The following is a 22,396-nucleotide window of genomic DNA, read 5'->3' as shown; positions in this document are numbered from 1 at the left end:
ATAGTAAAATGGAAGGGGAGTGATAGATTTAAATTAATCGTGAAGTGGAGCGCCCCCTGTATAAAGTAAAAGTGAGAAAAGCTTACAGCACCTGGTATTCCCAGGTGGACTCCCATCCAAGTACTAACCAGACCCTACCCCGCTTAGCTTCCAAGATCAGACGAGATCGGGCGTGTTCAGGGTGGTATGGCCGTAAGCGAGAGACGCTAACAAAAACAGCACTTTTGCATTACACGCCTCTATACATGCCAGTTAGTCCCATTGTATCCTACTCCTGTTTTTTTTTTTTTTTATCTGACTCACACTGCAGCCCCACCATCCAATCGGCAGCGCCGGACCCACACCAAACATTCACCAAACTACTCAGCCGGCAGCCTACCACAATTATTCCATTCTTTCCGCATCCGCACACTTCCTTCTCATTAACTCCTTTTCACTACCGCACAGGTTAATCGCCGCACGTCCCCCGCCGGCAAACATTACTCCTTTGCCTACCGCATGCAGGCTTCTCTTAATGACCTTCTGTTATCAACTCCGCTAACAGCCACAAAATCTCCGCCGCACGAAGCCCACTGGTAGCTGCTGAATCACATGCTTCCCCAAAACGTCGCGCTGTCAGAACACTGGGAGCTACACACACCAACAAGTCCATACTGCAGGCTGCAGCCAGAACAATTTTCTACATTCAAACATCGACGGCCTCTTCTCTCTAAAAATTCACCAGACCACTTCTACCACCAGCAAAGAAGTTTCCATCCCTAATTCCTCTGTGATTCCCACTAACCTAAACATTAATCTGGCATTGAAGGGTATGAATTACCCCGGCCAACCTGCTCTTTTAAATACAGCTTTTAGTAAGTTTTAAAAGGAGGAGAAGAGCAGATAATATGCCAATAATATCGAATATTCTGTGGTGAAGTGGTTTTTGCATAGAAAACAAAGCGGTGAGTTGAAGAAGAATTATATCAGTACTTTGTTTAAAACTGTGTGTAAAAAGCTGTCTCTTTATTATTAACAATAAGTTGTAAAACGTGAATGGGGAGTGACAGTCTTCAAGTTTGTGAGAAGATCGCGCCCTGGTGGAATAAAGGCACGAACAGCTGACAGCACCTAGAATTACCAGGTAGTATTTAGAGTTAAACGGTTTCTAAAAGCTGCCTTTATGAAAGAGAGAAAATATATATATAAATAAAATAGTAAAATGGAAGGGGGGTGATAGATTTAAATTAATCGTGAAGTGGAGCGCCCCCTGTATAAAGTAAAAGTGAGAAAAGCTTACAGCACCTGGTATTCCCAGGTGGTCTCCCTTCCAAGTACTAACCAGACCATACTCTGCTTAGCTTCCAAGATCAGGCGTGTTCAGGGTGGTATGGCCGTAAGCGAGAGACGCTACCCAAAACAGCCCTTTTGCATTACACGCGTCTATACATGCCAGTTAGTCCCATTGGATCCTACTCCTGGTTTTTTTTTTTTTTATCTGACTCACACTGCAGCCCCACCATCCAATTGGCAGCGCCGGACCCACACCAAACATTCACCAAACTACTCAGCCGGCAGCCTACCACAATTATTCCATTCTTTCCGCATCCGCACACTTCCTTCTTTTTAACTCCTTTTCACTACCGCACAGGTTAATCGCCGCACGTCCCCCGCCGGCAAACATTACTCCTTTGCCTACTGCATGCAGGCTTCTCTTAACGACCCTCTGTTATCAACTCCGCTAACAGCCACAAAATCTCCGCCGCACGAAGCCCACTGGTAGCTGCTGAATCACATGCTTCCCCAAAACGTCGCGCTGTCAGAACACTGGGAGCTACACACACCAACAAGTCCATACTGCAGGCTGCAGCCAGAACAATTTTCTACATTCAAACATCGACGGCCTCTTCTCTCTAAAAATTCACCAGACCGCTTCTACCACCAGCAAAGAAGTTTCCATCCCTAATTCCTCTGTGATTCCCACTAACCTAAACATTAAGCTGGCATTGAAGGGTGTGAATTACCCCGGCCAATCTGTTCTTTTAAATGCAGCTTTTAGCAAGTTTTGAAAGGAGAAGAGCAGAACTTGCTATGCCAATAATATCGAGTCTTCTGTGGCGAAGTGGTTTTTGCATAGAAAACAAAGCGGTCAGTTGAAGAGGAATAATATCAGTACTTTGTTTAAAACTGTGTGTAAAAAGCTGTCTCTTTATCATTAACAATAAGTTGTAAAACGTGAATGGGGAGTGACAGTCTTCAAGTTTGTGAGAAGATCGCGACCTGGTGGAATAAAGGCACGAACAGCTTACAGCACCTAGAATTACCAGGAAGTATTTAGAGTAAAACGGTGTGTAAAAGCTACCTTTATGAATGAGAGAAAAAAATATATATATATATAAAATAGTAAAATGGAAGGGGAGTGATAGATGTGGCCCGGGAAACAACACGCAGGAACACAAATACTCTTTTTGGGTCTAATTTATTCCATAGGCCTAATTAATTAGACATTTTGGTTGGAAGATAAAAGGATTTACAATGAACAGTTTCTTAAACCTTACACTTTTCCCTTACAGAGGATTCTCTTACAGAAAAGAAATAAAACTCCACACTCAGGTGGGACTGGTACAGTATAAAAGTAAAATAAAACACACGGAAAACCCTGTGAGGCAGACCTCACATAACCGAGTACACCGAAATAAAAGGAAACGGCAGTTTTGCACTGAAAATAATACGGTAATGGCACACAGTAAAACCTCAAGGCGCGGGCAGAAAACCTTGTGACGCACCGCTCTCTGGTACTCTGGGAAACTCTCACCCCACTCGGAAAACCGTCCGCAGCCCAGCTTATCCAGCTTAAAATGGCGCTTCCAGACAGTGGCTTTTCGCGCTCTCTCTCAGGTGATGATGTCACCAAGTTGCTTAAAGGCGCAACCACCTATTCCCCCTCGTTCCCCGATGCAGCTTAACCGCTCATGGTCAAAATCTCCAGATCACCCGGTTACATTCTCCCCTGCGTGGAGTAAGCGCCCTCGATTACTCACTACCTACCAAGGTCTTCCTAACCTCTTTGATTGCTTCTCGAAATAAAACTGTACTTAAACTAGTCAATATCTGTGAGACTGCAGCAGGACTTACGGAGGCCATGTCAAGAACGGATCTAGGCTCATGATACACATTTGAATGTTGCCCCGCGTTCACTCTTCGGCTCCGACGTGGCCCAGCTACAGGTCTCTGCATTTCAGGGCTAGGCTCACCTGCATCTGTTTCTACTGTCTCCCTATTTGGAGTTTCAGCAGACCCAATTTGCATGTCCTCATCCCGACAGGCCACTGGCTGTGAACCAACGAGTTCAGACCTGTCCAGCAATATATTTGACCCCGGGACCATATGTCTCACCAGGAAGACATCTTCCTCTGCATCTCCAACATCTGACTCGGTCCCTGAAGACGGACTAGACTGAGTTACAGGAGCAGGGAGTTTTCTCCGTGGCGCTGGCACAGAAGGGCTAACACAGGGCTTTATATCCACCCTGTTTACCCTCTTGCAAGGACCTCCCTCCACTGGCTCTACAGTGTAGGTGTTACCCAAAACTTCCACAACCCTGTGAACCGTGGGCTTCCATGCATCCTGTATCTTGTTGCGACCTAGTGGCCGATCACGCAAGTACACCAGGGCATCCACTTCAATCTTTGGACAATAGACTATGTCCCTCTGCACAGAAATGCGCTCAGCAGCTTTCTGCTCGGAATACACCTTCGCTCTGGCATGCGCTTCGCTTAAACACTGTTGATGCACAGCTAACCAATCATGGTTTGGATTGACCACCTGCTTTTGTCCCAACAAAGCATCCACTGGTAAGTGGGGTTCAACACCAAACAACAAATAATAAGGAGAATAGCCTGTGGTTGAATGGGGAGTCACATTGTACGCATACACCAATTCAGGCAGGTGCTCAGGCCATCTGCGTTTCTTTTCGGGAGGCAATGTGCGTAGCAAATCATGGATTAAATCGCTCGCACTGAGCATTTCCCGTAGGATGGTAGGGAGTAGTCCTGCTCTTCTTCACCCCATACAGTCTACAAAGCTCTGCTACAACCGCGCTTTCAAAATTTCGTCCCTGTTCTGAGTGAAGCCTCTCCGGGACTCCATACTTCATGAACCATTCCCGTAAAAGGATCTTTGCTGTGGTATCTGCCTTTTGGTCCCGAGCTGGGAAGGCCTGTGTGAATTTCGTGAAAATGTCTGTGACCACCAACACATTCTCACGACCGTCAATGGAAGGCTCCAGCACTGTGAAATCTACAGCAATCACCTCCAATGGTCTTGAGGCAAGAAAAGACTTCATGGCAGGACGGATCTTAGGCTGCGGCATCTTGGCAAGCACACACCGCTGACATTCCTTTACCCACCGCGCGACATCCTCGTGCATTCCTACCCAAAAGCATCTTCGCCTCAACAACTGCAATGTACGTTCAACGCCCTGATGACCCATAGAGTCATGCGCCCCTTCCAACACCTGCTTCCTCAGACTGCTAGGCAACAACAACTGAAAGTACTCTCCGTGTTTCTCATCCGAAACCACTCGATACAACAAGCCATTTACTATCTTCACACAATCCCAGTGTTTAAGCAACAGACGAACCGGTCTGGGCAAAACTTGCCGCTCCTTCCCTGTAGGTACCTTTTTCCGATCCCACAGGCCCCTAAATATCTGCAGCATCGGATCCTTTTGCTGGAATGACTGCAGTTCCTCCATTGAATAACCTGGGAGTGTTGGTGTGTTACCCTGAGTTAATTCAAGAGGCTTCTTCTCCCTGGGTTCTGCAATCCTAATCTGTCTAATCTTGCAGCTCTCAAGGGCTGCTGTAACCAGCTCTGAATCAAGCTTTGTGCCGCGACTCAGACTGCAAATCGCTACACAACCGTCAAACTCAGCATCTTCAGAAACTTGCTCCGGCTCCCCTGCTAATGGCTGCCTAGACAAAGTGTCAGCCACTATGTTATTTTGCCCTGGCCTATATTGTACCTCAAAATCAAACACCGACAGCTGAGCAACCCACCTTTGCTCTATAGCACCAAGCTTTGCTGTTTTTAAATAACATAGAGGGTTGTTGTCAGTAATGACCGTAAATTTGGAACCCAGTAAATAGCCACGAAACTTCTCAGTTATTGCCCATTTAAGAGCTAAGAGCTCTAGTTTCATACTACTGTAGTACCTATCATTCCTTTCGGCACTCCTCAGTCGCCTACTAGCATAGGCTATGACTCGTTTGACACCATCCTGTTGCTGATACAAAACGGCTCCAAGACCGTGGTTACTCGCATCAGTTTCTAGTATGAAAGGCTGAGTAAAATCCGTGAAGCCAAGGATGGGGGCACTAGTCAGCCTGTCCTTCAGTAAGTCAAAGGCCGCCTGACATTCTTCAGTCCACGCTAGAGTTAACAACTGGTTGGCCTTACCAGGACTACCTGTGTTTGAACACAAATTTACCACATCATGCAGTGGGCCAGCAATCTTTGAGAACCCATGGATAAACCGTCTGTAGTAGCTACAAAAGCCCAAGAATGATCTCAAACCCCTAACCGTAGATGGTACTGGCCATTGCCTCACAGCTGAAACCTTTCCTGGATCAGTACCTATACCATCAGCAGACACTTGGTGACCCAAGAAATTTACCTCGGTCTGGAGGAAATGGCACTTCTGTAATTTCACTTTAAGGCCTGTCTCTTTGAGACGCCTAAGCACCCTGTCAAGCCTCTCTAAGTGTTCCGGGAATGTCTGAGAATACACTAATATATCGTCAAGGTATACTAGCATGATTTGGAAGACAAGATCGTTCATAGTGGCCTGCATGAGCCTTTGAAACGTTGCAGGTCCATTGCAAACACCAAATGGTAATCTGAGATACTCATATAATCCAAAAGGAGTAGAGAAAGCAGTCTTATGCCTATCGTGCTCCTCTACCGCCACCTGATGATAACCACTCGCCAGATCAATGGTAGAGAAGTACTGGGCCCCCCGAAGGGCATCAAAACTTTCATCAATTCGCGGCAAGGGGAAGGCATCCTTTTTGGTCTTCTGATTTAACCGCCTATAATCCACACACAGCCGTAGGCTGCCATCTGCCTTCCTTACCAACACTATAGGTGATGCATAGGCGCTACTGCTTTCCTGAATAACACCTTTGCTTAAGAGTTTAGAAATGTGCTCCTTAACTTCACCATACTGGGTGGGCGGTATTCGCCGATAAGGCTGGGTAACAGGATCATCATCTGTTAGGTGAATTTCATGCCTTACCCTGTCCGTATACCCCAGGTCCTCGTCCTCTACTGCAAATATGTCAATATACCTGGCCAGCAGTGCCTTCAACTGAACCTTTTGTTCCTCATTACCACCAAGGTCAAGTGTCTCTAGAACAGATAAATCACCGTTACAACCAGGAACAACAACTGTAACTTGCTCAACGCTAGCCGCGATCCGCTGAAATTTCACTGCACATTGTGATTCATTCTCTATACACGCCACTTTCGACAGGACACCCAACCGGGCCCTAGGCGGGAGCCATACATCTTCTTGTGAGAGATTCAGAACTGGTAACTGCATCACGGGACTGGACGGATCTACCAGTGTGGGAATTACTATCAGACCCCTCGGTAATGGCGTGCTAAGTGGCTCAAACAACATCAGACCGTCATGTGCACCCTTAGCGACCTGGATCGTGGCTACGGATGCAGCAGGTATGTGTTCTGGGAACTTCCCAGCTACACGGACCACTGACTTACGGTCAACACTACACTTCTGCAGTCTCTGAAAAACGTCTCTCCAATCAGAATCCAATTTTCCACCCAGCGTAGTATCAAATTCTGCATAAACCAGCTCCCTACACCGACTGATAATGTTCATTCCCACAATGCAGGGTAAAGACTGTTCAGTACTAACTGGATCCCTGACCACCAGAAAGCCACAACTGGGCAGCTTTAAGCCCATTGCTATTACCTCTAACTCCAGATAACCCAGATAAGGTATGTCTAGTCCATTGGCGGCTGTTAATCTAAGCCAGCCAGAGGTGGGAAGCATATCCTCATCCTCTCCATGCAAGTATTTTCGAAAGAATTTCTCAGTAATGGTGCTCACCTGGCTACCAGTATCTAATAGGCAGGGTGTCTTAATGTCCCCAATTTTAAGCTCAACAACTGGACATGTCCCTACAGCTCGCTGCAGCAACTGACTCTGGGATGACGGTGTAAGATTTGAGTCTAGGGTACTTCCCCGAATTGCTCGACTCACAACAACTGGGGAGGGGCGTTTCCCTGAGCTGCGGGGGAAGAAACTACACCTCCAGCATTTTGCCTTTGCAAGCAATCCTTTGCCACATGCCCCGCACCTCGACACTTAAAACAGATGGGCCGCCCATCTTCGGTATACCTGGGCTGTCGTTTAGGCCTGGCATCACTACTAAATCCACCCTTCTGTACGGCAAGATCTTTCACCGCCCTGGTCAACTCACTAATGGCCTTCCCCTGGTCAGCTATTACCTTAAGGACATCCTCCAAGGTGGCAGAATTTGCTTCCTGCGCTTGTAAGGCGGAACAGTGTACATGATCACTGCTGCCCCTAAATTTGGTGGTCTTCGGGTTTCTGGGAAACTCTTCCAGACACCACAGCTGAGCCTCCTCCCGCACCTCAATCATGGATGACTCTGGGTTGCCTCGCACATATTTACGAAGCTCCCTTCTAAGAGCAGGGTCTCTAACCCCTTCTATGAACTGATCCCTTAGTGTCTTTCTCTCATTAGTGACTGCTTCCGGAGAACACCTCAATACAGAATTAAGAGCTTGCGATAGGGCGTGGGAAAATTCTCGAATGCCCTCCCCCTCCTGCTGCCTCCGACTATAGAAACTATGCAGCAGTTGATGAACACTGCGCTTGTCCCTGAAAGCTGCTCTCAGGTAGGTGAATAAGTCATTGGGATTGTCACAATCAGCATTACTGCGCATATGCGCTTCCTCTAAAGCTGCTCCCCTAAGAAGTGACAATACAAAATCATACTGGTCCTGTTCAGATTGATTTCTTGCACGAAGCACACGTTCAACTTCGTCAATGAAATCATCCACCGATCGGCCATCAGTCTCAAAGTCACCACTAAATGGAGAGATATGTCTCTCCCTGGGAACATAAACATAAGACCGCTTAGTTAGGGCAGCTATCGTCGCCATGGCGTCCTCATGTCTACTCTGTAGTTCTTTAACCTGCCCCCTCAAAACAGTCTCAGACTGCTCATCTTCTGAACCAGACATCGTAAAATACTCTACACCACACTTTTTGAAAGGATAAACGGTCCTCTGAAAGTTCAGGCGAGGGATGAGCACTCCACCCGGTCCACTCTTCTGGGAACGTCACACCGGCTCCGCCGCTTGGGCACTCCTCGCACCGCTTCCCGTTACTCGAGTTGCTCCACCGGTCCAGTGTCCCTCCAGTCAGCAGAAACCACCAACCTGTTTCTTCACCACTACCGTATTATTTCCCGTTGCTTTTATATAGCATACTGAACAATGCAAATCCTCTTAAATGATTGGAATATACCCCACTCCTGGTACCAAAATTTGTGGCCCGGGAAACAACACGCAGGAACACAAATACTCTTTTTGGGTCTAATTTATTCCATAGGCCTAATTAATTAGACATTTTGGTTGGAAGATAAAAGGATTTACAATGAACAGTTTCTTAAACCTTACACTTTTCCCTTACAGAGGATTCTCTTACAGAAAAGAAATAAAACTCCACACTCAGGTGGGACTGGTACAGTATAAAAGTAAAATAAAACACACGGAAAACCCTGTGAGGCAGACCTCACATAACCGAGTACACCGAAATAAAAGGAAACGGCAGTTTTGCACTGAAAATAATACGGTAATGGCACACAGTAAAACCTCAAGGCGCGGGCAGAAAACCTTGTGACGCACCGCTCTCTGGTACTCTGGGAAACTCTCACCCCACTCGGAAAACCGGCCGCAGCCCAGCTTATCCAGCTTAAAATGGCGCATCCAGACAGTGGCTTTTCGCGCTCTCTCTCAGGTGATGATGTCACCAAGTTGCTTAAAGGCGCAACCACCTATTCCCCCTCGTTCCCCGATGCAGCTTAACCGCTCATGGTCAAAATCTCCAGATCACCTGGTTACATAGATTTAAATTAATCGTGAAGTGGAGCGCCCCCTGTATAAAGTAAAAGTGAGAAAAGCTTACAGCACCTGGTATTCCCAGGAGGTCTCCCATCCAAGTACTAACCAGACCCTACCCTGCTTGGCTTCCGAGATCGGATGAGATCGGGCGTGTTCAGGGTGGTACGGCCGTAAGTGAGAGACGCTACCAAAAACAGCCCTTTTGCATTACACGCGTCTATACATGCCAGTTAGTCCCATTGGATCCTACTCCTGGTTTTTTTTTTTTATTTTATCTGACTCACACTGCAGCACCACCATCCAATCGGCAGCGCCGGACCTACACCAAACATTCACCTAACTACTCAGCCGGCAGCCTACCACAATTATTCCATTCTTTCCGCATCCGCACACTTCCTTCTTTTTAACTCCTTTTCACTACCGCACAGGTTAATCGCCGCACGTCCCCCGCCGGCAAACATTACTACTTTGCCTACTGCATGCAGGCTTCTCTTAACGACCCTCTGTTATCAACTCCGCTAACAGCCACAAAATCTCCGCCGCACGAAGCCCACTGGTAGCTGCTGAATCACATGCTTCCCCAAAACGTCGCGCTGTCAGAACACTGGGAGCTACACACACCAACAAGTCCATACTGCAGGCTGCAGCCAGAACAATTTTCTACATTCAAACATCGACGGCCTCTTCTCTCTAAAAATTCACCAGACCGCTTCTACCACCAGCAAAGAAGTTTCCATCCCTAATTCCTCTGTGATTCCCACTAACCTAAACATTAAGCTGGCATTGAAAGGTGTGAATTACCCCGGCCAATCTGTTCTTTTAAATACAGCTTTTAGCAAGTTTTGAAAGGAGAAGAGCAGAACTTGCTATGCCAATAATATCGAGTCTTCTGTGGCGAAGTGGTTTTTGCATAGAAAACAAAGCGGTGAGTTGAAGAGGAATTATATCAGTACTTTGTTTAAAACTGTGTGTAAAAAGCTGTCTCTTTATCATTAACAATAAGTTGTAAAACGTGAATGGGGAGTGACAGTCTTCAAGTTTGTGAGAAGATCGCGCCCTGGTGGAATAAAGGCACGAACAGCTTACAGCAGCTATAATTACCAGGCAGTATTTAGAGTAAAACGGTGTGTAAAAGCTGCCTTTATGAATGAAAGAAAAATATATATATATATATAAAATAGTAAAACGGAAGGGGAGTGATAGATTTAAATTAATCGTGAAGTGGAGCGCCCCCTGTATAAAGTAAAAGTGAGAAAAGCTTACAGCACCTGGTATTCCCAGGTGGTGTCCCATCCAAGTACTAACCAGACCCTAGCCTGTTTAGCTTTCGAGATCAGACGAGATCGGGCGCGTTCAGGGTGGTATGGCTGTAAGCGAGAGATGCTAGCAAAAATAGCCCTTTTGCATTACACGCGTCTATACATGCCAGTTAGTCCCATTGGATCCTACTCCTGGTTTTTTTTTTTTTTTTATCTGACTCACACTGCAGCACCACCATCCAATCGGCAGCGCCGGACCTACACCAAACATTCACCTAACTACTCAGCCGGCAGCCTACCACAATTATTCCATTCTTTCCGCATCTGCACACTTCCTTCTCTTTAACTCCTTTTCACTACCGCACAGGTTAATCGCCGCACGTCCCCCGCCGGCAAACATTACTCCTTTGCCTACCGCATGCAGGCTTCTCTTAACGACTCTCTGTTATCAACTCCGCTAACAGCCACAAAATCTCCGCCGCACGAAGCCCACTGGTAGCTGCTGAATCACATGCTTCCCCAAAACGTCGCGCTGTCAGAACACTGGGAGCTACACACACCAACAAGTCCATACTGCAGGCTGCAGCCAGAACAATTTTCTACATTCAAACATCGACGGCCTCTTCTCTCTAAAAATTCACCAGACCGCTTCTACCACCAGCAAAGAAGTTTCCATCCCTAATTCCTCTGTGATTCCCACTAACCTAAACATTAAGCTGGCATTGAAAGGTGTGAATTACCCCGGCCAATCTGTTCTTTTAAATACAGCTTTTAGCAAGTTTTGAAAGGAGAAGAGCAGAACTTGCTATGCCAATAATATCGAGTCTTCTGTGGCGAAGTGGTTTTTGCATAGAAAACAAAGCGGTGAGTTGAAGAGGAATTATATCAGTACTTTGTTTAAAACTGTGTGTAAAAAGCTGTCTCTTTATTATTAACAATAAGTTGTAAAACGTGAATGGGGAGTGACAGTCTTCAAGTTTGTGAGAAGATCGCGCCCTGGTGGAATAAAGGCACGAACAGCTTACAGCAGCTATAATTACCAGGCAGTATTTAGAGTAAAACGGTGTGTAAAAGCTGCCTTTATGAATGAAAGAAAAAATATATATATATATAAAATAGTAAAACGGAAGGGGAGTGATAGATTTAAATTAATCGTGAAGTGGAGCGCCCCCTGTATAAAGTAAAAGTGAGAAAAGCTTACAGCACCTGGTATTCCCAGGAGGTCTCCCATCCAAGTACTAACCAGACCCTACCCTGCTTGGCTTTCGAGATCGGATGAGATCGGGCGTGTTCAGGGTGGTATGGCCATAAGTGAGAGACGCTACCAAAAACAGCCCTTTTGCATTACACGCGTCTATACATGCCAGTTAGTCCCATTGGATCCTACTCCTGTTTTTTTTTTTTTTTTTATCTGACTCACACTGCAGCCCCACCATCCAATCGGCAGTGCCGGAACCACACCAAACATTCACCAAACTACTCAGCCGGCAGCCTACCACAATTATTCCATTCTTTCCGCATCTGCACACTTCCTTCTCTTTAACTCCTTTTCACTATCGCACAGGTTAATCGCCGCACGTCCCCCGCCGGCAAACATTACTCCTTTGCCTACCGCATGCAGGCTTCTCTTAATGACCTTCTGTTATCAACTCCGCTAACAGCCACAAAATCTCCGCCGCACGAAGCCCACTGGTAGCTGCTGAATCACATGCTTCCCCAAAACGTCGCGCTGTCAGAACACTGGGAGCTACACACACCAACAAGTCCATACTGCAGGCTGCAGCCAGAACAATTTTCTACATTCAAACATTGACGGCCTCTTCTCTCTAAAAATTCACCAGACCGCTTCTACCACCAGCAAAGAAGTTTCCATCCCTAATTCCTCTGTGATTCCCACTAACCTAAACATTAAGCTGGCATTGAAGGGTGTGAATTACCTCGGCCAACCTGCTCTTTTAAATACAGCTTTTAGCAAGTTTTGAAAGGAGGAGAAGTGAAGACCTTGCTATGCCAATAATAACGAGTCTTCTGTGGTGAAGTCGTTTTTGCATAGAAAACAAAGCGGTGAGTTGAAGAGGAATTATATTAGTACTTTGTTTAAAACTGTGTGTAAAAAGCTGTCTCTTTATTATTAACAATAAGTTGTAAAACGTGAATGGGGAGTGACAGTCTTCAAGTTTGTGAGAAGATCGCGCCCTGGTGGAATAAAGGCACGAACAGCTTACAGCACCTAGAATTACCAGGCAGTATTTAGAGTAAAACGGTTTCCAAAAGCTGCCTTTATGAAAGAGAGAGAAAAAAAATATATATATAAAATAGTAAAATGGAAGGGAAGTGATAGATTTAAATTAATCGTGAAGTGGAGCGCCCCCTGTATAAAGTAAAAGTGAGAAAAGCTTACAGCACCTGGTATTCCCAGGAGGTCTCCCATCCAAGTACTAACCAGACCCTACCCTGCTTGGCTTCCGAGATCGGATCAGATCGGGCGTGTTCAGGGTGGTATGGCCATAAGCGAGAGATGCGACCAAAAACAGCCCTTTTGCATTACACACGTCTATACATGCCAGTTAGTCCCATTGGATCCTACTCCTGTTTTTTTTTTTTTTTTTTATATCTGACTCACACTGCAGCCCCACCATCCAATCGGCAGTGCCGGAACCACACCAAACATTCACCAAACTACTCAGCCGGCAGCCTACCACAATTATTCCATTCTTTCCGCATCCGCACACTTCCTTCTCTTTAACTCCTTTTCACTACCGCACAGGTTAATCGCCGCACGTCCCCCGCCGGCAAACATTACTCCTTTGCCTACCGCATGCAGGCTTCTCTTAATGACCTTCTGTTATCAACTCCGCTAACAGCCACAAAATCTCCGCCGCACGAAGCCCACTGGTAGCTGCTGAATCACATGTGTTAGGTTGAAGAAACAGTTGTTAATCATTTCTGTATGATCAGCAATGAGTGTAAATATATATGTATACGTTATTTCTTATCTTCTAGCCACATACTCTTAGCTATTGTACTCTAAGTAGGTGGTTAACAGCTGCCTACTTAGATAAGAATCTCACTTCCCTCTCTTGCGCCCCCCATTGACTATAAATATAGAAGCCAAGGGGAACCACCCTTTGTAACACATTCTGCTGTAGTTTGCATTGCAGAGAGTGTGGGTATCCTTGCAAGTAAAACTGTAACCTGTGTGTGTCTCATAAATGTGGAGTTGGGGTGGAAACGCCGGGCGCTTTCCCCAACATAGAATTTGGTCCTTCGAGCCGGATCCGAGGAACCCCGAAGACGTCTCCAGTACGCCGAGAGAAGCGACACCGAAGTCTGTCGACAGCCACTCGAAGTCGGGTGCAAGAAAGACCTGTGATGTGAATTCGTCATCAGGCCGGTGGTTAGAACTGCGCTCGACGTCTGGTGATGTCTGAAGGACCTCGGTGACGGATCAGAGAGCACACTATACAGGTGAGAGATACGGCACCTAAGTGAGTAGGTGGCCAATTGAGAGATACGGCACCTAAATAAGTAGGTGGCCAAGACATGCATGTGGTTGAGGTTAGCCGAAATTAACCGGGAGAGAAAGTAGGCGTTATTGGAAATATATACAGTGTTGTATGTGGATGTGTTTTTATAGGTTTTAGATTAACCTACACGATCCACCCTAAAAGCAACAACATACTGGTGACTGAAGGATAAAGGACGGGTTTCATCCCTGAAAACTAACACCGCTGCTCTAATAGTGAGCAGTAGAAGGCCATGTTAGTGTCCTCCTGAGGTCTCATGCCAGAGACTTGCTTTTAGGATATTTTATTTTTTGTAGTGTATCCATTAAAAGGTAACAATGGGGAAGAATCAAAGTAAACAAATGGAACTAGAGGGAGATGAGAAGTTTATGGAAGGATATAAGCCAGGATCAGGACAAATAAGTAGTCAGAGATGGAGGAAAAAACATGGGTTTGGAGGAAAACTCCACACTCCAGATATATTAAAATTACAGGGAAACTTAAAACTGGAGATGTTACAGACTACCAATAAGAAAGAAGGTAAAGACAGAAAAAAAGAATATGTGTTTTCTGATGCATGGTTAGAACAGAGTAAATTAAGAGATAATAAAAGACAGCAAAAAAAGGGAAATAAGGAGAAAAAATTACAGGCGACTTTAATCACACTAGATGAGGAGACGGCAACAAAATCTTCTGCCGCTCCAGTTCCCTTACTGCCCCCACAAATTCCAATGATTGCGCCTGCACCAGTTCCAGCTGTAAATAGACGACAAATAGGAGGAGGGGAATCATCTCGAATGATGACCCGAGGGTCTAACCCTTCTCTGTATCCGTTAAAGGATCTGGAGACAAGTAAAGTACGCTGGCATCCAAAAAATGACACAGAACAGGAAGACTGGGAGAATGATTTGGTGTGTCCCCTCGTAGAAGTGGCAAATCCAAATCGAGGCTCAAATAATGCAGGACCCGAAACTATGTTAGTATATAGACCCTGGACTGCTGAGGATAGAACAGCGGCTTTAAAAGGAATTCCCCCGGTTGAAGAAGGGGTACCCGAGTTTTGGACTGCCATCCTAGAATTACAAAGTAGTTTTCATTTGAACGGCAGGGAAATGTATAGATGTCTCAGACAGTTGTTTACCCATAAATGGGGACGTGTAGCGGGAGACTTCACAGGACATGGTAATAATGATGAAGTCTTAGCACATGACTCGCAGGAACTCATACAAGCATTACGAGACTTGCGAAACAGGGTAGAGACAGCCTTCGTAAGACGCGCAGACTATGGACGAATAGCGCAATGTAAACAAAAAGATGGAGAGGAACCTGAGGATTTTATGGATAGAATGAGAGTTGTATTTAGAGGAAACTCAGGGATCCCATTTGATGAAGAGGCAGTAGGAGTGTACCAACAACAGCTAAAACGAGCTTTTGTCGCAGGCCTAAAGCCCGAATTGCGAAAATATCTTGACAAACATTGGGTACATCAGAATACTGGTTCAGTCCAACAAGCACTAGAATATGCCCAACACGCGCAGAGAGCGCAGAAACAGGAAAAGACAGACACAATATTCAGCGCCTCAGAAGTAGTAGCGCTAGTGCAAATGAATCCTCCGGGGAGGGGAGGATTCAGAGGAAGGTCAAGAGGCCGAGGAAGGGGGAGAGGTGTTTTCAGAAACAATTACAGGAATTCGTCTCAGCAAGATAACATTTGCTGGACATGCAGGAAACCTGGACACTTAGCTAGGAATTGTAGAGTAGGGAAACAACCATATAACCCAAACTCCATTGAAAACAATGATCAATGACCCCCCTCGGAGGCCCCTGTTACCGACACCATCCGAGGCAAAACAGAGGTGATTTTAAGAAAGGAAACGGAGGTCACTTTACAAGACCTTTTAGATAAGGAAATAGATTTACAAGCAGTGTGTCAGTTATTAGCAGAAAGGCAGTGGGAAACCTTGCCAAGTCGGAAGTTAGTCATAAACGGCAAAGTATATGAATGTCTGTGTGACACTGGAGCATGTAGGACTGTCCTAACCTCCAGTCCTCCCGGAGTCACATATTCTTCATCAGTCATAAATATAAAAACGGCAGGAGGTCAGACAGACAGACATCAGTTAACAAACCCAGTTGCAGTAAAAGATAAGGAAACTGGACTTGAATGTCAAGCACAGGTGTTAATAAGCCCTTCTTGTCCTGTTAACTTGTTAGGCCGAGACCTTATGGTACAAATGGGCATTAGCGTGGTTGCCACAGCCACTGGCATGAAAGCAATCGTAAATGAGGAAGCTTATGTTGTGCAAGGAACCACAACACCACAATATTACTGGTCTCTGGACCTAGGGGGAACTGCACAGACACGTACCCGTATCTGGCTCCTGTTGGAGCTATGATGAGAAACACAATGTGTGGCGGTTTCCTTTGGGATGGAGAGTTCAAACCACTCCCACCACACACTTAAAGGACCCAACCTGACAAATTTTTTCAACCCTGGAGGAGGGATCATGTCTAGATCTAGATCACCTCCCAGAAGGGTTATGGTCCTCCTCCCCCACTGATGTAGGGCTGGTAAAGGGATTCCCACCTTACAAAGTAACTGTGAAATCAGAACACCGTCCGGTAGTTAGGCAATACCCATTAAAACCTGAAGCAGAGAAAGGTATAGCCCCTGTAGTGCAAGACATGTTAGCATCAGGAATATTGCGAGAGGCTCCTGAAGCCACTTGCAACACTCCTATCTTTCCAGTCCAGAAGGGACATACAGGGAAATGGCGCATGGTGCAGGATTTAAGACCAGTTAATAACATAGTGAAACATGCAGCACCAGACGTGCCTAACCCACACTTATTGCTCAACTCATTGACTCCTGATAAAAGCTACTTCTCAGTAGTGGATCTTAGTAATGCATTTTTCTCAGTACCATTGCACCCTGATTCTCAACATTTATTTGGATTTACCTATAAAGGGAAAAAATATACATATACTAGACTCCCTCAGGGATTTTCTGAAAGTCCACATGTATATACCATGGCCCTTAGATACTCTATGAGTACCTGTGAAATACCATCACATAGTCAGGTATTACTATACGTGGATGATATCTTAATAGCAGCAGATTCAGAACAACATTGCAAAGAAACTACCCTAACTGTGCTTCAGCATTTATACAATACTGGACATAAAGCTTCTAAACAGAAGTTGCAGTATTGCAAAAAGACAGTTGTCTATTTAGGGCATAACCTTTCACAAAAAGGTCGCTCGCTGCTAGAGATAAGGAAACAAGCTATACAGGAAGCACCTAAACCACAGACTAAACAACAGATGATGTCCTTTTTAGGGCTCTGCAATTATTGTAGAGAATGGTTACCAGATTATGCTTTTCTAGTTCAACCTTTGCAAAATTTAATATACGGGAAGGAGATGACTCTAAAGGACAAAATACAATGGACTGAGGACGGAGAAAATGCTTTTACAAATTTAAAAAGAATGTTGCAAACCAATGTGACCCTTGCTCTACCAGATTATCAACAACCATTCACCCTATGTGTAGATGCTAATCAAGGTTATATGAAAGCAGTATTAACACAGCCATTCGGAGCAAAAGAGAGACCGTTAGCATTCTATTCAAAACGATTAGATGCAGTAGCAGCTGGCTTTCCACAGTGTTTACAGGCATGTGCAGCTGCTGCAGAAGCAGTAAAGGTATCAGCAGAATTGGTACTTTGTCACCCCCTCATACTTAAAGTTCCTCATTCTGTGTCTCTAATCTTGTTGCAGACACCGCTTCCATTCTTAACACATACAAGACATCTTACCTTAGTGTCACTTTTGCTCTCACAACCTAACATTGAACTTCAGCGGTGTGGCCTATTGAACCCTAGCACGCTCCTCCCTACCGCAGAGGATGGGGAGCCACATTCTTGCAAAGCAACAATAGAAGAACAAACAAAACCAAGAGCAGATATTCTGCAAACTTTTATACCAGGATCAGAAGTTGTTTATGTAGATGGCTCAGCATCAAAAAATGATATGGGAAAAAATAAAGTTGGGTATGCTGTAGTTACATCTACTGAAGTGTTAGAAGCCAATGCACTTCCCTCTACTTGTTCAGCACAAGCGGCTGAACTCTATGCTGTGATCAGGGCATGTGAACTGTTCAAGAACAAGTCACTTACTATCTACACTGATAGTCAATATGTGTTTGCAGCTGTCCATCACTATGCAAGAGTCTGGAAAAATAGAGGTTTTAGAACATCACAGGGCACATCTCTTACTCATACAAATTTGCTACTTAGATTATTAGACGTTGTGCATTTACCGACTCACTTTGCACTGTGCAAATGCAAAGCACACCAGACTGATGACTCTGCAGAAACCGCAGGAAATAGTTTTGCAGATAAAACCGCCAAAGAAGCGGCACTGAAACAACCTACCACAGTGGCAGACATTCTTTTTATAGATAGCGATGTGCTATGTGATGCACAGATTCATGCTCCTAAAATAGAAGTACAAAGTTGGATCAAAAGAGGAGCAATACAACGAGAGAAAGTTTACTATATGAATGACAAGCCCATCCTACCAAAAAATTTATACAAAACAGCTGCTTTGGTGAGCCATGGAAATACTCATGTCTCAACAGGAGGGATGGTACATATCATACAACAATATTTCTATGCTATAAATTTTTCTGATTATGCAAAACAATTTTGTAGGACATGCTTAATTTGTTGTAAACACAATGCACAAGGAAACATCAGACCAAAACGTGGCCAGTTCCCCACAGCTGAGTATCCGTTTCAAGTTGTACATATGGATTTTATTGAATTATCTTGGTCACAAGGAAAGAAATACTGTCTAGTTATTATAGACACCTTTTCTAAGTGGGTAGAAATATACCCTGTAAAGCACTGTGATGCAATGACCGTTGCAAAATGTTTGGTAAGCCATTATTTCCCTACCTATGGCATACCTCATATTATAAGATCAGACAATGGGACTCATTTTGTAAATCAGACTATGTCCCTTTGCTCACAAGCATTAGGTTTTACGCTTAAGAATCATTGTGCGTATCACCCCCAGAGCGCAGGCTTAGGGGAAAGGACCAACGGCACTATTAAAACAAGGCTAAGAAAGACAGTGGAAGAGACAAAAAGGCCGTGGCCAGAATGTTTGTCTCTAGTAAAATTATGGATGAGAATAACTCCCACTCCTGCAGGATTGACACCTTTTGAAATAGTGTATGGTAGACCATTTCCCCTAGCAACTGAAATGAATGACATAGAAAAAGCAGACCGAGAAAATACGCTGGCTGATTGGATGCGTAAACTACTAACATCACAACAAAAACATAGCCCCAGTAGTCTGCCGGTAAATTCTGTTTCTACTCAACAGGATAACTTGCAGCCGGGAGATTGGGTCCTGGTCAAGGTCCTGTTGCGGAAAGATTGGAGCACACCTCGGTGGGACGGTCCTTATCAAGTCCTCCTCACAACACCAACAGCAGTAAAGATCGCAGAACGACCTTCCTGGATACACAAAAGTCACTGTAAACCCATCAAGCCCTTATCAGAGGCCTCAGCAACAGAGTAGCAGTGGAAGTCCGCTACAAAGGCACAGTAACCAATAGGGTGCTGTTGTCTCAACCCGGTGAAGAAAACAACTGAGCTGCACTCTATTTAGGATGGCCCTGATAGGGTGGGGATGTGGTAAAGTGACTCTAGGGGTCATTCTTGTTGTAGGACTTGTATGGTTGTCCTTGCTCTCACCAGCTCCATTACAGCACCTACGGCGATGGACCCATGATGACTTCCATCTACGCCCGTTGCCCGCTGACCACTCACATCCATTTATGCAAAACTACTGGTACCGATATGTACATGATACTGTAACAGCGAAAAATGTGACAAATTGCTATGTTTGTTCAGTAATGCCCACTCATAGTGAAGGACCTACGGTGTATGGTAAAGCTATGAACATATCCCAAGCCAAGTGCGCTGCTTCTTTCGCAGGAATAGGATACCAGAGCCGTCTTTCCCTTATATTTTCGCTAGCAGGGGAAGATGTGAACATAACTATACCTGGGACTAATAGAATGACAGTGGTCCGAATTAAGTATCAGGAGGCTACAGGAAACTACCCAGATGACGTTGGGTTTCAAAATGGTACCTGTATACAGGATTTCTGGGTAGACTTCGCTGTTGCTAAAACTAATGTCTCACTTCCTTTTTCTGTCTTGATGGAAAGAGACCCACTGACATATCAGCATGCCATTTGTTTTAAGCAAGATAATGGTACGCGATGGATAGGAGGAAACACCACGAACTGTAACCTAACATATGTAGACAGCATGTATGGATCTCCAATTTCGATGCTTCGCCCCAGTAATGGAACATATTGGGTGGACGGAGTAGCATGGTTGTGTGGACCTCGTGCATACTTTGTCTTACCACCGAACTGGTTTGGAGTATGCGCTCTTATTTTTGTTTCAGATCACACCTTCCTGATAGCACAGGAAAGTAAAACTTTCTTCAGAAGCAGGAGAAGGCGTTCGATATCAATACAACCCCATGATAGTGTGTGGGGAACCGACGTGCCCGCTGAACATAAATTGTGGGGAACAGGCAGTAAAGTTATGCTGGCCCTGTTCCCTGGGCTAGGAATCGGAAAACTCATGCTACGCGTAGAAACTCTAAATTATAGACTAGGTCTATTTATGAATGATTCGATACTGATTAACCAAAAACAAAATGAACAATTAGACATAACCAGACAGATGGTAATCCAGAATCGTATGGCATTAGACCTACTGACAGCCGCACAAGGAGGAGTATGTGTCCTCCTGAACCAAACGTGCTGCACTTACATTCCTGACAATGTGCACTCACCCAATATGACATCTGTCTTAGACCGCCTCCGAAACTTACAAAAAGTGATGACCATGGACAGTCGACCGCAGTCCTCCTCATCCTGGTTAGACTGGTTTATTACAGGAACATGGTGGTCAATACTGATGAAAACATGCCTACCTCTTCTTTTGTTTTTCATTTTATTTTTCTGTTGTTTTATTACTGTTATACCATGTTTGAAAATGTTTATTAATCAAGCTCTTAATGCTGCTTTTCGGACACGCAGTACAATGTTTCTCTCCCTTACCCAAACTATAGAGACAGAGCCTGTTTCCAACGATGGCGATGAAGAAGACATATAATTCATAATGACGGCCGAGCCGAAAGCACCCGTGCAGGGCTCGGACATGAAGAACCGGAATTAAATGTTTTCCAGGATAATGACAATGTGGTCTAAATGAAGGTTGTACCTAAAGTGCTTTTGCAACTTGTACAATGTTGATGCTTCTGATCATACTGTCATGATAAACAGGAGGGACTGTTAGGTTGAAGAAACAGTTGTTAATCATTTCTGTATGATCAGCAATGAGTGTAAATATATATGTATACGTTATTTCTTATCTTCTAGCCACATACTCTTAGCTATTGTACTCTAAGTAGGTGGTTAACAGCTGCCTACTTAGATAAGAATCTCACTTCCCTCTCTTGCGCCCCCCATTGACTATAAATAAAGAAGCCAAGGGGAACCACCCTTTGTAACACATTCTGCTGTAGTTTGCATTGCAGAGAGTGTGGGTACCCTTGCAAGTAAAACTGTAACCTGTGTGTGTCTCATAAATGTGGAGTTGGGGTGGAAACGCCGGGCGCTTTCCCCAACAACATGCTTCCCCAAAACGTCGCGCTGTCAGAACACTGGGAGCTACACACACCAACAAGTCCATACTGCAGGCTGCAGCCAGAACAATTTTCTACATTCAAACATTGACGGCCTCTTCTCTCTAAAAATTCACCAGACCGCTTCTACCACGAGCAAAGAAGTTTCCATCCCTAATTCCTCTGTGATTCCCACTAACCTAAACATTAAGCTGGCATTGAAGGGAGTGAATTACCCCGGCCAATCTGTTCTTTTAAATACAGCTTTTAGCAAGTTTTGAAAGGAGAAGAGCAGAACTTGCTATGCCAATAATATCGAGTCTTCTGTGGCGAAGTGGTTTTTGCATAGAAAACAAAGCGGTCAGTTGAAGAGGAATTATATTAGTACTTTGTTTAAAACTGTGTGTAAAAAGCTGCTCTTTATTATTAACAATAAGTTGTAAAACGTGAATGGGGAGTGACAGTCTTCAAGTTTGTGAGAAGATCGCGCCCTGGTGGAATAAAGGAACGAACAGCTTACAGCAGCTATAATTACCAGGCAGTATTTAGAGTAAAACGGTGTGTAAAAGCTGCCTTTATGAATGAGAGAAAAAAGAAATATATAAAATAGTAAAATGGAAGGGGAGTGATAGATTTAAATTAATCGTGAAGTGGAGCGCCCCCAGTATCAAGTAAAAGTGAGAAAAGCTTACAGCACCGGGTATTCCCAGGAGGTCTCCCATCCAAGCACTAACCAGACCCTACCCTGCTT

The 22,396-nt window shown here is 44.9% G+C and overlaps 1 protein-coding gene, 6 non-coding genes and 1 pseudogene across 7 annotated transcripts in view; all 8 read right to left on the bottom strand.

The window, feature by feature from the left end:
- Positions 1-79: 79 nt before the first annotated feature.
- On the bottom strand, positions 80-198 carry LOC125735092 (5S ribosomal RNA). The gene has a single exon (XR_007394391.1). It is a non-coding gene; the product is annotated as a 5S ribosomal RNA (ribosomal RNA).
- A 1,074-nt stretch (positions 199-1,272) lies between these two features.
- Positions 1,273-1,381, bottom strand: LOC125732201 (5S ribosomal RNA; annotated as a pseudogene).
- A 1,990-nt stretch (positions 1,382-3,371) lies between these two features.
- Positions 3,372-7,057, bottom strand: LOC125719139 (uncharacterized). The gene is made up of 3 exons (XM_048993653.1): positions 5,657-7,057; positions 3,517-3,666; positions 3,372-3,419 (listed from the first exon to the last, which is right to left on the bottom strand). Exons 1-3 carry the CDS (start codon positions 7,055-7,057, stop codon positions 3,372-3,374), a joined length of 1,599 nt encoding a protein of 532 aa, XP_048849610.1.
- A 2,159-nt stretch (positions 7,058-9,216) lies between these two features.
- LOC125734525 (5S ribosomal RNA) lies at positions 9,217-9,335 on the bottom strand. The gene has a single exon (XR_007393834.1). It is a non-coding gene; the product is annotated as a 5S ribosomal RNA (ribosomal RNA).
- Positions 9,336-10,415: 1,080 nt separating this feature from the next.
- LOC125736775 (5S ribosomal RNA) lies at positions 10,416-10,534 on the bottom strand. The gene has a single exon (XR_007396044.1). It is a non-coding gene; the product is annotated as a 5S ribosomal RNA (ribosomal RNA).
- Positions 10,535-11,612: 1,078 nt separating this feature from the next.
- LOC125735251 (5S ribosomal RNA) lies at positions 11,613-11,731 on the bottom strand. The gene has a single exon (XR_007394549.1). It is a non-coding gene; the product is annotated as a 5S ribosomal RNA (ribosomal RNA).
- Positions 11,732-12,812: 1,081 nt separating this feature from the next.
- LOC125734835 (5S ribosomal RNA) lies at positions 12,813-12,931 on the bottom strand. The gene has a single exon (XR_007394138.1). It is a non-coding gene; the product is annotated as a 5S ribosomal RNA (ribosomal RNA).
- Positions 12,932-22,330: 9,399 nt separating this feature from the next.
- Positions 22,331-22,396, bottom strand: part of LOC125730759 (5S ribosomal RNA) — a 119-nt gene continuing 53 nt past the window's right edge. The window contains exon 1 of the ribosomal RNA XR_007391051.1: positions 22,331-22,396. This exon is cut by the window's right edge and continues 53 nt beyond it. This is a non-coding gene — a ribosomal RNA (5S ribosomal RNA).

Source organism: Brienomyrus brachyistius, chromosome 2, assembly GCF_023856365.1.
Source record: "Brienomyrus brachyistius isolate T26 chromosome 2, BBRACH_0.4, whole genome shotgun sequence".
In the NCBI taxonomy this organism is placed as follows: Eukaryota; Metazoa; Chordata; class Actinopteri; order Osteoglossiformes; family Mormyridae; genus Brienomyrus; species Brienomyrus brachyistius.
This window is presented reverse-complemented; position numbering and strand designations above follow the sequence as displayed.

Bases quoted from the DNA above. Each gene is read 5' to 3' on its own strand.
- LOC125719139 (XM_048993653.1), bottom strand. From the start codon at position 7,057: ATGCTTCCCACCTCTGGCTGGCTTAGATTAACAGCCGCCAATGGACTA. The intron at 3,667-5,656 runs GTAAATTTCTTG...TATTGTCCAAAG, and splicing joins GCCATTTCCTCCAGACCGAG to ATTGAAGTGGATGCCCTGGT. The intron at 3,420-3,516 runs GTAAACAGGGTG...GTCCGTCTTCAG, and splicing joins AGGGAGGTCCTTGCAAGAGG to GGACCGAGTCAGATGTTGGA.